General features: G+C 44.0%; 1 protein-coding gene across 1 annotated transcript in view; it reads left to right on the top strand.

Annotated features, from left to right (window-relative positions):
- Window positions 1-14357, top strand: part of DNAH9 (dynein axonemal heavy chain 9) — a gene marked incomplete at both ends in the record, with an annotated part of 299172 nt that overhangs the window by 245671 nt on the left and 39144 nt on the right. Inside the window, 4 exons of the mRNA XM_082678963.1 lie at window positions 658-798; window positions 2973-3143; window positions 4912-5034; window positions 13376-13569. Of these exons, the coding sequence (XP_082535089.1) occupies window positions 658-798; window positions 2973-3143; window positions 4912-5034; window positions 13376-13569 (629 nt within the window). The remainder of the gene's footprint in view (window positions 1-657; window positions 799-2972; window positions 3144-4911; window positions 5035-13375; window positions 13570-14357) is intronic.

Raw genomic sequence — 14357 nt, 5'->3', positions numbered from 1 at the left:
GGTAGGGGGTCTTCTAATTGTCCCCTTTGGTAACACTTCCTCCTGAAGTTTGTAATTGTTTATTGAGAGCTCATCTTCAGTAGTGATCATTGTTTTTTCCTGCAGGACTCTCATGAATTATCAGTAGTTTCACTCTATGCTGGAGCATGACAGGTCATACTGAGGTTATATTTAATAGCATGTTCTTACAGAATCCCTGTCTGATGCTTAGGTCTCTTTTCTCATTTTTACCTCCGATAAATTTTCTGAAAATAGACCTCCATTGAAAGAGATCTTCTTTGTGAATTTACATATTAACTCATAAAAATTAAGAAAACAGAAAATTAGAGTATGCTGCTTTTACTGGATTCCATTGCCTAGAATTCTGGCTTATTTTTCAAGTTGTGTGTGTGTGTGTGTGTTTGTGTGTATCTCCCACATGTCCCCACTGGAGGGGCTGACACTTTCACCTTGTGAAGGACTAGGAGTGTGTCATCTCTTCCTCACTCAAGCTCAGTTAAGGAAAACCATGGCAGCTTTCTACCCTCTAGCTGCTCCCCCCATCCCGGTCCACCCACCGCACACACAGACACAATGTGCTTACACAGAGAGGCCACGCTGATTCTCAGGTAGCCCTGGTTGGTTTGAACAATGGACCACTATTGATTTTTCTAACAGGTGCAGGAGGCCAAGGTGACGGAGGTGAACATCAACGAGGCCCGGGAACGCTATCGGCCGGCAGCTGCCCGGGCCTCTCTGCTCTACTTCATCATGAATGACCTCAGCAGGATCCACCCGATGTACCAATTTTCTCTCAAGGTGACTTACACCTGGAATTTTCTGAATAGTCATAATTCAGCAGTGTAATACCGCCAGTGCAGCTCTCCATGAGGGTTTATCTATGTGTTTCATTAGCTGTGGCAGCTGTTTAAGATCAAATCCAGGAGAGCAGCTACATTGCCTTACAGTCCTGTCTCCTTAATTGGGTCTTTCATGACTCATTGGTTATTTGGCTAGAACAGCAGGAGAGACCACAGCAGGTCTTGGCCTCACTCACTAAGTACATATATTACAGCAGGAACTATGCTTACTGAAAGTGTGGAAGAGGATACCAAGAAACATGAGAAGTGACCCCTGCCCCAAAGAGCTTAAAATCTAATCGGGATGATCAAATGTGCATGTCATTTTTATCAGTTAAAACCAAAGCAGGCCATGATAATAGTCCAACTTTAAATTACTTTCCTTATTACCCTAATATCCTCAAAGCTACTGCTTTATGGTTACTGAGATATTTCTAAAACCAAAGACGTTAGCAAATTGTAAGTGCTGACTAAGCTTATCTTACTCATGAAAAAATAAAGACCTATAAATTTGAAGTACATCTCTGAAAGTATATCTTTCTCCCCTAAGGCATTCACCAAACGACCACAACTGAAGAGGCCTTAGGGAGTGTGGAGCATTTCTGAACAACTTCTCTGGTTTAACCCAACAAACAGAGAGGAGACACACACACACACATTCAGAGCACACACCTCATTCTGTGAAGCTCAGCTGCCATATGGAGGCCAGGGTGTGGGGATGAGGTGAGGGCCTCCGCTACCTGGAACTCATTCAGTTGGAGATGGCATTCCATCCTGTCCCAATCCCCTTCCCTCAACTCAGAGTCTCTGCAGATTAAGTGAACTGTGTTTGTAATATTTTATGTTTATAAATGAAATCCAATACTTGGCATTATATTCAGGCCAAAGCCCCATATGAAAGAATTATAAAAGATTTTAAAACAGTATAAAAGTTAGCATGATAAGCCTAATAACTACGGGATCACTTCCATAGTTCTGAGAGTAGTTGAAATCCACCTCAGTGACTCTTTCTGACAAAAGGAGATTAGATGAGGCACATGAAAATATGTGTTCAAAACAAACAAAACAAAACAAACAAAAAAAACCAAGAAGACTGGAAATCTGCATAGCCAAAAATTGAAAAGACCCAATTATATCTTAATTTTTATTTTCTTTAATGATTCATTCTATTCATATCACATTCAAAATGCAGCATTCCTAATATTAATTTTTTATAAATAGTCTATATCTAAGTTTAAAACAATGGAAAATTGATTCATATGATTTTTATTTCATATTATACCCATAATGTATAGTTCAGAAGATGTAACCAAAGCAGGCTCTGCTCCCACCATTGCAGCAAGGGTCCGTAAGAAAAAAGCACATGTAAGTGGACTCACCAAACGATGCAGAATTACTAGAAAGAAAAACAAGGAACACCTGATGTTCTGATCATTACCAAAAGGAAAAGTAATTAATTGAAAATATTCTGCGTGCCTATTATGTACAAGGGTCTCTTCTAGACAGCAAAGTTGTACATGATATTGAATGTACCATTGGGAATTTTATAATCTAGATGCAGGGATCCCCAACCCCCTGGTCCGCGGCCTGTTAGGAACCAGGCCACACAGCAGGAGGTGAACGGCAGGCGAGCAAGCAAAGCTTCATCTGCCGCTCCCCATCGCTCGCATTACCGCCTGAACCACCCCCCACCCCACCACCCCCCATCTGGGGAAAATCTGTCTTCCACAAAACTGGTGCCAAAAATGTTGGGGACGGCTGACCTAGAGGATAGAATCATCCATCCTAACTGGTTATCCTTGACTGTGTTTACTTTCCAACAAAACTTACTGGATTTAATTTAATTATTTTGGCCACTGGACATTTAGTTTTCACTGACTTAAACTATCGGCTCTTCTCTATATGCCCCATAGCTTTGCCCACTTTGTGACAACGTAGTAATTTATATGAGCCAATTAAGACGAGCTTAGCAAACTAAGACAAGAGTTTTCTTGTTGCCACTGTACCTTCTTGGCAGATTATGCTGGGAAAACATTTCTGTGGCTGGCAAATCGTAATACTCATCACAGGTAGTACTACTAGCTACATACACAGAGCTGTGTAAATTACCAGTGTCCTACCTCCTGTCCCCAGGCCTTCAACATCGTCTTCCAGAAGGCTGTGGAGAAGGCTGCTCCCGATGAGAGCCTCAAGGAACGGGTGGCCAATCTAATAGACAGCATCACCTTCTCTATGTACCAGTACACCACCCGTGGGCTCTTTGAGTGTGATAAGCTGACCTACCTTTCCCAGCTCACCTTTCAGGTAAAAGTGGATTGAAGAAATTTCCAGAAAACAGGTCACTGTATATGCCCAACCAGCAGGTGTAAAGAAACTTTCTTCTCTTAACATCAGTTTCCATTGTCTGTGAAGACTTTTGCGCTCTAAGCAGAGGCATCAGATAAGAAGGTCCAATATGGTGCACACATGCTGCCCCCACCATTGTCCCACTCATGGCAGACGTGCTTAATCAACCATTTTACTTTTTCTTGGTGATCCTGGATGATCTAAGATCCTCCTCAACAGAGCCCTCCAGCAGCCACTACCAATCAATCCCAACTAGCACTGAGGATGAAACTGAATGGCCCTACTAATAACTAGATACTTTTTGAGATGCAGTAAGAACTTTGTTAGAGTATCCCTAATTATTTATTTACCTTTAAGGTTGCAAGTTTAATGTCCAAACCTTCCCCCAGAATAAGAAATTGCAAATGTCCTTCTATAGCCGTAGCAGCCTTGGCCTTAGAAAACTCCTTAAGAACGCTGGTTCTCAAAGGCTTGAGAGCATCAGGGCTTCCAGTGTTAATAAGAAACCCTTGCCTTCTGCTTATTCTCAACATCAGAAAACCATGGAAATTTATTCCCTTGCATCTATCTAATCATTTAGGATTGGGATTTTTTTTTCATATATAAATTAGAAGCACAGACCAGATTATCCTGTAGGTCTCTTCCAATTCTAAAAGTCAGATATTCCATAATCACTCCTGCGCTGACTCTGTTTGCACGTTCCGAAGCCTAAATTCACGGGGGAATGTTAGTGTGACTTATCCCTCTCACCCTCTGTGTTCCCCTCTCCAGCCCAGATGACAGCTTGGCCATCACAGAAGGAACTTGAGCCCCAGCACAGACACATTTCCCTCCTGCCACTCATTTACCCCAAACCCTAAGGAGCTTCCACCCCCAGCTCTCACTCCACTCCCCTCATAAATATTTCAACCTTGTTTTACAAGGGCTTCTTCACCTCACCTGCTATTTCTAGCCTGTTTTCTCCTTAAAAGACTTTTCCTCAAACTAACCAAATTATTTTTTCTTCGTGAGTATTCCCATCTGTAAGTTTTCAGCGGAGAATGCCATCTGAAAGGAGCAGAACAATTTCCTGAGCGCCTCTCAGCGTGAATTTTTAGTTCTAACCCAGCCGAGTGCTTTGCACCACCTGCCCAACGCACCGCACTGATTCCCCCCCAAGCCTCTGCACTTTCCACTGCCCCCGCCCCACGGAAATCTTGTCTAAATCTTCCCATCGCTTAGCATCTCTAAAACCCAATTCAGGACCACTTAGAGAAAGTTGAGCCAAATTCATCCCCCGCCCCTGCCTGCTGGCCACTCCCCCGTTCTGGAACACCGTTAGCAGTGCTGATTCACATGTGCACTTCTATTTCGCATGTGTTCATCCGTTACTTTGACAGCCTCCTCAAATCATGGCATTTGCATGTGTCATCTTCTCTGTGAGATTGTAGGAAGGTACTTCATGGCATTTATGATGGATCCATGAAGTCCTTGCTTGACAAGATACAGTTATTCACTGTGTGCATTTAACTCATGCTGATATTTGGGGTGAAGTCAGTTGCACCCAGAGGTGATTTGCACAGACATACACTTTCTCCCACTTCATCCTCTTTCAACAACCAAAATTGACGGGCGGGCTCTAGCGTTAGAAGTGGCACTAGTTACACTGAGTGACAACCCCAGAGATCTCTGGGACCCATGACTGCCGCCAGCTAAAGAACTGCAGCACTGTCCTCCCACATTGCAGATTCTCCTCCTGAACCAGGAAGTCAGTGCAGCAGAGTTGGACTTCCTGCTTCGATCTCCAGTGCAGACAGACGTCACCAGTCCCGTGGAGTTCCTCTCCCATCAGGCCTGGGGTGGCATCAAGGTCAGTACCAGCCCCTAGGGAGAAAGTCACGTTCTCCTCTCCTGGAGTGTTTTCCTGACATTTGTCCCCAGGAAACCAGCAGGGGTGTGTTTGGGGGCTCACCATGAGCTGTGTTAAACATTGGTGCGTCTGTCCCTTTGTCTGCACCCCATGGCAGCACTCCCCCTTCCCAGGCCTACGGGGAAGGCTTTGCAGAGCAGGAGCAGGTGCGTGTACTTGTGCGTGGGCTTTGCCTCCAGGATGTTAGGGAACAGAAGGACCCTGTGAGTGTTTCTGACTCAGCGGAGCTGCCTTCCACCTGCCAGCGCTCAGGGCCGGAATGCGGGCTCCTCTGTGAGGCCAGGGCTGGGGTGGAGACGCTGCGCAAGCATTTCCGTGGAGTGGACAGGTGCCAGGCCTCTGCCAGCCGTCCATCTCCCCGTGGGTCCTGACGGCCTCAAAGCAAGGAACGCGTTCCAGCCTGGGGTTCTCAGTGGTTAATAATAGCTCACATTTATCGAGCACCTTAAAACTTCACTACCTTATTTTATTCTCATGTTCACCTGGGCAATAGGTATTACTTTTTCCCACTTAACATGTAAGAAAAGTGAGATCATTCATCTTATAAGTAGCAGATCCAGGAATCGAGTTCTGGTCTGTCTGATGGCAAAATCCATCTTCCTTCCATGTTATCTAGCTTAGTTTCATTGGGATTCTACGAACATCAAAAAGATCACAAGCTATGAACTCCTTTCAGTAGGGACCACGCCTGCATTCACAGGGCTGAGCAGTAAGCGTGGACCGGGTGACCACCAGCCCCAGAGTCTAGACACACTCTCCAGGTGGGAGGAGGTCCAGTCCCCACCTGCAGGAGCCCCACGGCAGGTGCTGTTGCCGTGTGAAGATGGCACCTGCACAAAGTGAATCCTATTTATAACCTTCCATGTCTGCTGGCTTTCCTACATGTTCTGTAGCACAAGGAAGTCTGAGTCTGAAGTAGTATGATTGTCTCTCTTTTTCTAAAATTTTTTGAGACAATGATTCACGTGCAATTATAATAAATAACAGAGATTCTTTGTACCCCATTCCCCACAGTGGTCACATCTAGCTTTCCTGTAGCACAATATCACATCCAGGAAGCTGACATTGATACAATCCACTACTCTATTCTGATTACACCTGTTTTTCATGCACGTGTGTGTGTGTGTTTAGTTTTATCACACACATTTATCATGTAATCACCACCACAGTCAAGACCCAGAAAACTCCATCTGGTGTGTATGTCACCCTGTTATAGAAACAACAACCTCCTCCCTCCCCCAATTCCTAATGCCTGGCAACCACTAATCTGTACTCCATTTGTATAATTTTGTCGTTTCAAGGATGTTATATAAATGGAATTATACAGTATGTAACCTTTGGGGACTGGCTTGATCACTCAGCGTAACTCCCTTGAGATCCATCCAAGTTGATTTACTTTATAACAAAACCCCAGCACTTAATCATTTATGTACGTGCTGCCCTCTTCAAAGGAGTCATCTTGGGAAATGCTGCCATTGCCCAAAATGTTTTTCTAACTTTTTTTCAGAGTCTGTAGCTCTTCTTTTAATCATCTTTAGGGCTATGTCTAAATCAAGAGTCATCAAACTTTTTCTGCACAGGGTCACATAGCAAATATCTAGGCTTTGAGGGCCACACTCTGTCACAGCTATTCAACTCTGCCAAAGTCACACACCATAGGTAAGCAAATGGAAATGGCTGAGTTCCAATAAAACTTTATTTACAAACACAGATGGTGGGCCAGATTGTCCCTGCAGGCCACAGTTTTCTGACCCCTGATCTAAATAATAGAGGTGTGATTTTTTATATATTAGCTCCGTTTGTCATTCTGAACCCAGTCTGGCAAATGAAAAGGAGAATAATATGTTGGGAAAGAAACAAAGCGGAACTCCATTCACAATAGCAACCAAAAATCACAAAGTTATAAAATGCCTAAGAATAATTATAATAGGTGCAGAGCATATGTGTGGGAAACCATCAGCTTTTCTAGGCTACGTAAGATAAGATAGGAATGAATAGATGCAATCTAGAGTAGCACTGTCCAAAAGAACTGTACTGCACGCCACATGCGTCATTTAAATTTTTCTAGTAGCCACATTGAAAATGCAAAATGAAAAAAATGTAAAATGAAATTGAAGAAAGTAATTTTAATAATATATTTTCCTTAACCCAATACAGCAAAAATATTATCATTTTAATATGTAACTGTCACAAAAGTTATAAGTGAAATATTTTATATTTTTGTAAAAGTCTGAATTCTGGTGTGTATTTTTTGCACTTATAACACATATCAATCCAGATGCTAAATCTTCATCAGAAATACTTGATTTGAATTTAGATTTTATAAAATTTAGAGTTAAAACATTTGATTCATATACCCAAGTTGTTTCAAACATACTTCAAAGTTCTCCAATTACTAAAGCAATTTCCAGTTTCTAAACTTAAATTTTAAAATAATTAAAATTAACAAATAAAGAATAAATGTGTTAAAATTTGTAAAAAAGTAAACAAATAACTAAATAAATAATATGAAGGAAAAAATCGACTATACCAAAAAACAGAATAAATGTGTTAAATTTTTTAAAAAACATAAATAAATAAAATGCAAATAAAAATCCTGTTCTTCAGTCATACTGGCCACATTTCATTTGCTCAATACTCACATGTGGCCAATGGCCACCTGCTGGGAAGTATGGCCCCAGAGCTTGAGAATAATGACTCAGAGTCTGATGCTCGTATGGAAAATAAATTCTGGGAAGCAGTTCTAAATGAGCCCATTTGCAGAACTGGAGCAATGATGGAGATGGACCAGTTAACCCAGGCTCTGGAGTCAGACATTCCTGGGTTCAGGTTCAGGTTTGAGTGTGTGTGGCCTCTGACAGGTTATCTCTGTTTCCTTATCTGTTATGCCAGACACATAAATGTTCAGTAAATGGAAACCGATTATGGTTGGGGTTATGGCTGTTCTATTTGTTTCCTACAATGGCCATAACAAAGTGCCACAGGCTGGGTGGCTTAAAAACACAGCATTTATTCCGCCAGAGTTCTGGAGGCTAGAAGTGTGAAATTAAGGTGTTGGCAGGTCATGCTCCCTCCAGAGCCTCAGGGAGAAGACCCTTTCTTGCCTCTTCCAGCTTCTGGAAGCCCCAGGCACTCCTGGTTTGTGGCAGGACCACTCAGATCTCTGCCTCCGTCTCCACGGTCCCTACATGGCCGTCTTCCCTCTGTGTCTCTGCGTCTCTTCTCTTCTTATAAGAGCATCAGTCACAATGGATCAGAGCCCACCCTCCTGACCTCATCTTAACAGGATCACACCTGCAAAGAGCCTATTTATTCCCAAATAAGATCACATTCAGAAATCTGGGAGGCTACTTCTTCAACATATCTTTCTGGGGCATACAGTTCACCTTATCACAGTTATGGTTATTAATTACCCAGCTATAAGGTGTATATATGCTGTGGTTGACATGGGCTGTGCCTGATAGAATTTGTCCATTGAAGGAAAACCTTTGAGGAATGGTGAGTTGCCAAGTTGGGCTCAGTCCAGTTGCTTTTCTCTCTGTTATCCCACAAAGCCATCTGCAGCAAAAGTCATAAAGAATAAGTGATTCAAAAGCACTCTTCACTGCTTTCATTTTCCGTAGCTCAACTCCGAAAGCGACTTGGTGCAATTTGGTTCCATCCCCCTTTGGTTTGCTTTGCTTTTTGGTTTTGTTTTGCGGTCTAAGCTCATCTGGCTGTTCAAAGGTTTCTGCAAATGAGTGAAGCTTTATCTTTCTCTCTGAGTTTTGTTACCGGAGCAGCCATGTCCAGCCCCATCCATCTCCAGCCCAGTGCAGGACGTGGGCAGGTGAAACACAATGCAGCGTGCGCCCTCTGACGAATGCTCTTTTTAAGTGTTCAGTTGGCTTTTAGCCTAAAGAAACAAAGGAAGTATAATTGAACAGGACATGATAAAACAAATTTTTTAAAACACCCTGTCTGATGAGGAAGATTGATTGCCCTGTTTCCCCAGAAGATCTAATACGCAGGTGATGAATGAAATCTTTGTGATCAAATCCTGCTTTTATTAGTACCCTCTGTAAGGATTTTTAAAGTCTCATCAAATGTTAAACTTTTAGGTAATGGGCATGTTCTCTTCTTCTTTTTTTTTTTTTTACTTAAAAAATTTTTATTGGAGTATAGTTGATTTACAATATTATGTTAGTTTCTGCTGCACAGCAAAATGAATCAGTTATACATATACATATATCCACTCATTTTTAGATTCTTTTTCCATATAGGTCATTACAGAGTATTGAGAAGAGTTCCCTGTGCTATACAGTAGGTCCTTATTAGTTATCTATTTTATATAGAGTGGTGTGTTATCTGTCAATCCCAATCTCCCTATTTATCCCTCCCCCCCATTCCCCCTGGTAACCGTAAGTTTGTTTTCTATATCTGTAACTCTATTTCTGTTTTGTAAATAAGTTCAGAGTACCAAGGGATCTTAGAAGCAAAACATACAATGCCATTACCTTGCTGATCACTTTTGGTCTGTCAGCATGTTCTCTTCTTCATTAAAGAATCTCATCTGTGGTACCGGGCATTGTTAGCCTTTGAAAAGGCCCCTGGCTACCTCTCTGAATGCCAATTTAACACAGTTGTACTTTGCTACCCAGTCCAATGTAATTAGGTTAATTAGTCATTTCCATTTAGCTTATTAGAACGTTAGAAATCCCTTTTCCTCATTTGGAAGATTAAACATTGCAACTGTGTTCAACCCAGAGCTTCAAGAAAGCGTGTTTCAGACCCAGCCACGGTAGCTGGGAGCCCTGATCACCGTGTAATTTCCTCAGTTTTGTGGTGACACCAGGGGTGGGTAATGGGACTGCAGGAGGGTTAATGGTGATGCAAGCTGGGAAGAGGGGTGAAGTGGCAGCCTGAAAGAAGAGGAAAGTTTGGTCCTCGGCACAGAGGGAAATAATTACCGCAGCTGCAGCTTTTCTCAGCCTGTCAAGGGCCCTCCCACTGGCCACCCAGATGTCAAACTTTATTAATGGAGCGCTTCCTAAGCGCCAGGCAGCCTGCTAGGCCTGAGGCGTACAGAGACAGCTCAGAAAGCTCTTGCCCGCAGGGAACCCACAATCTTGTGGGAGTCCCAGACAAGGAAACCAGCAATTGCAATTCAGTAACTGTAGGAGCCCAGAAAAGCACAGAGGCGCTTTATAGTCTTCAAAGCACTTGTATCTACATTAGAGTATGAGCTATGCAGACAACGGTTACTTGGCCTCATTTTCCAAATGAAAAAGTCAAAGCCCACAAAGGTTTAAAAACAGGCTCCGCGTCATAAGAGGCTCATAAGAGGTGACGTCGAGAGCAGAGCTCTCGTCTCCTGGTGCCTCCTCCGCCATCCCCCGTGCCACTCCACGCCACTTCTCAGCACAATGACTGGTGTGTTCCCTGCTCTGCATGCTAAGGGTGAAATTAGGAAGCCACAGAGCCCACGTGAAAGGGCACTTAAGGACTGGACATGTGTTCCTCCACACAGGAGAAGAGGCTGGGCGAGCCCAGGTCAAGTGCACGTGTCCTTCTCCAGCCTGACCTCCCACTTGTCACCTGTAGACCCGTCCTCCACAGTCACACTGCCTTCTACCATGCCCCACACCCTCCCCACTCCAGACTTGGACTCTGTGGACCCTTCCCCATGAAATGCCCTGCCCTTCCCTCTACCTCTCTCTCTGCCCAGCAGAATTCTGCATCCCTACTAAGGCCTCCCTCATCTCTTTCTCTTAGGATTGTAAGCTCCCCAAAGACAAGTGTATTTGTTTGGTTCACATTTGTATTCCCAAGTACCTGGCATGTAGCAGGCATCCAATAAATATCAAATGAATGAATGATTTCACATAACAAGAATGGAGGATTCCTTAAAATTGATGGCACTGCAGTAGGTGCTTTGGAGACAGTCTAGCTTTTAATCTCATTAGAGAGATCAACACACAAGTGGAGTTGAGTGACCACAGAAAGGCTGCAGGTAAGCGACCGCCTGAGTAACGTTTACGTGGGCACTCTGAAGAAACAGGATGGACCCCACCCAAAATGCGGTTCCCATGTCCAGACTGATGACACCTTGCGCATAACTAGAAGGCACGAAAGAGTTTATTATTCACATAATGAGACTTTCTGGGCAGAGCAGGGGAGCTCCCAAGCAGTCTGAAATCGGCTTGAGAGAGCCCGGAAAAGAGGTGCCTTGCGGGTGTTCTGGTCGTTGGGGAGTGGGGCGGGGCTTGCACGATACAACTTCCCTTCGGCACCAAAGGAGGGAGCACCCAGGCTTACCTGTCAGCTTGTCCTGGAGTGGAGCAGAAGAGGAAGAGGGAGGGGTATGGCTTTAAAGTGATCAGCAGTCACACATCCTTTTTTTTTTTTTTTTTTAACATCTTTATTGGGGTATAATTGCTTTACAATGGTGTGTTAGTTTCTGCTTTATAACAAAGTGAATCAGTTATACATATACGTATGTTCCCATATCTCTTCCCTCTTGTGTCTCCCTCCCTCCCACCCTCCCTATCCCACCCCTCCAAGCAGTCACAAAGCACCGAGCTGATCTCCCTGTGCTATGCGGCTGCTTCCTGCTAGCTATCTATTTTATGTTTGGTAGTGTATATATGTCCATGCCTCTCTCTCGCTTTGTCACAGCTCACCCTTCCCCCTCCCCGTATCCTCAAGTCTGTTCTCTAGTAGGTCTGTGTCTTTATTCCTGTCTTACCCCTAGGTTCTTCATGACATATTTTTTCCTTAAATTCCATATATATGTGTTAGCATACGGTATTTGTCTTTCTCTTTCTGACTTACTTCACTCTGTATGACAGACTCTAGGTCTATCCACCTCATTACAAATAGCTCAGTTTCGTTTCTTTTTATGGCTGAGTAATATTCCATTGTATATATGTGCCACATCTTCTTTATCCATTCATCCAAAGATGGGCACTTAAGTTGTTTCCATCTCCGGGCTATTGTAAATAGAGCTGCAATGAACATTTTGGTACATGACTCTTTGTGAATTATGGTTTTCTCAGGGTATATGCCCAGTAGTGGGATTGCTGGATCATATGGTAGTTCTATTTGTAGTTTTTTAAGGAACCTCCATACTGTTCTCCATAGTGGCTGTACCAATTCACATTCCCACCAGCAGTGCAAGAGTGTTCCCTTTTCTCCACACCCTCTCCAGCATTTATCGTTTCTAGATTTTTTGATGATGGCCATTCTGACTGGTGTGAGATGATATCTCATTGTAGTTTTGATTTGCATTTCTCTAATGATTAATGATGTTGAGCATTCTTTCATGTGTTTGTTGGCAGTCTGTATATCTTCTTTGGAGAAATGTCTATTTAGGTCTTCTGCCCATTTTTGGATTGGGTTGTTTGTTTTTTTGTTATTGAGTTGCATGAGCTGTTTGTAAATTTTGGAAATTACCAACCCTGTGAGTAGTTCCAAGTGGTCCATAAAAGAAGGGTAGGAGGGCTGTGCGTTCCAGGTTAGAGAGGTGGACGTGACTGATTTTGGACTGGACTTTAACAACTTGTAGAACCTTGACAAACAATCGTGACCAGTGCAAGAAAGGAAAGGAGTGGAATTTGGTGGAGAAGAGAACAGGACCACTCCTGTGATGAAACTAGTGTGAACAAGGCACCAAGTTGGGAGATCGTCTGGCACATTTCCAGGGCTGAGGGCAGATGTGTGTGGACAGAGGAGGGAGGAAATGGGCCACTTGGTTAGCTGGATGGATTGGGGGGAAGCCCTAAATGAAGAGATTTGATTCACATGTTATGCCTTGGGATTTAATGCTTAGGGAAGCAGGTGACACAGAGAAATGTTAAAGTTGGCATTAACACAAAGTCAGTGATTCTAGAGACATTTTGTGAGAGGAATTGACAGGCGTTGCTGGCAGAGTGAGTATGGGAATGAAAGAGAAGAGTCACTGACTTCAAGTGTCTGGGCTCCAGGACCAGAAAAATCCCAGCATCCCTTCTTGTCCCTCTTCCCAGCAGTATCCTCGAGGGAGGTGCTGCTTGGTCTCCACAGCTGAGCATTTCCCAACCTTGCATATTATTGGGACAGTTTGCTGACGGTAAGCTGATCAAAATCCTTCCTCTACCTTGAGTTTACTGGGCGGGAAGATTCAAGACTCCAGAAAAGAGTATAAACGAGACAGAATTATGTCTATAATACTGCCTTGCCCCCCGCCAACCCCCAACACAACACAGATGACAGCTTTCTGGAGAAACTGCATTTCAGAGCAAGATTCCCTGACATTTTTCAGGCACTTTCATCAATGGAAGAATTCTATAATCTGGATCGGGACATTGAGGGATCCGCCAAGGGCTGGAAAAAGTTTGTCGAATCAGAATGTCCCGAGAAGGAGAAGTTCCCCCAGGAGTGGAAGAACAAGACAGGCCTGCAGCGCCTCTGCATGATGAGAGCCATGCGGCCTGACCGGATGACCTATGCCATGAGGTAGGGACAGGGTGGTGGCGAAGCCAGGATGGTTGTGGCCAGACCGGCAGGGCTGAGCACAAAGGCCACAAGTTTATCTTGATGGGAGCCTTTGTACCAACAACCAAAATCCCATGAGGCCCGTTGCTCTGTGTTTGCCATGTATTGTCTTAATATCTAAGTGGACCCTTTGGGAAGAGGTGCTCATCAGTATCAGCACTGGGAAGGAGGCAGATCACATGTAATGTGGCAGGAGATGTGAGATCCAGAGGACAGATGGAAAGATCACCCTTGGCGGGAAGAGCACCCCTTTCATTACGAAAGACAGAGAGAGGTGGGTGTGACTGCAGCAGAGGTGGTAAAAGCATGGCAGAAAATTGAGCAAGGTTTTGTCTCACGACTTCCACTCCCTCTGAGGAGCAGGAAGCAAGATCTCGCTGCGTTTGTGTGAAAGGGGAGGTGGCAGGGTTGGAGATTTGAGGAGTGTGCAAAAGATCTGAAATAGGATCTGTGAAAAAAATGGGAGACTGCTGACCAGGGAAACTCAAAGAATTCCAAGCGGCATTGAGGGCCCACCTAGTGAGATCCTGCATTTGTAGGGGCGCCAGCCTTCACCACTGGATGATTTTCTACAGCTGCATCCAACAGCCCTAGGGTAGATTCAGAGCATGGATCCCTGGTGGAATAAGGGTTAGGGAAGGGAGGTGTGTGGTACTGGCAGGAGAATGATTAGAAGTCACAGGCCATGCAGCCTACAGAGACGGCGAATTCGCAGCTGCCTGGGGCTGGAGGGTAGGAATAGGAATTCT

This window comes from Grampus griseus (genome assembly GCF_964374135.1).
Source record: "Grampus griseus genome assembly, chromosome: 20".
In the NCBI taxonomy this organism is placed as follows: Eukaryota; Metazoa; Chordata; class Mammalia; order Artiodactyla; family Delphinidae; genus Grampus; species Grampus griseus.
This window is presented reverse-complemented; position numbering and strand designations above follow the sequence as displayed.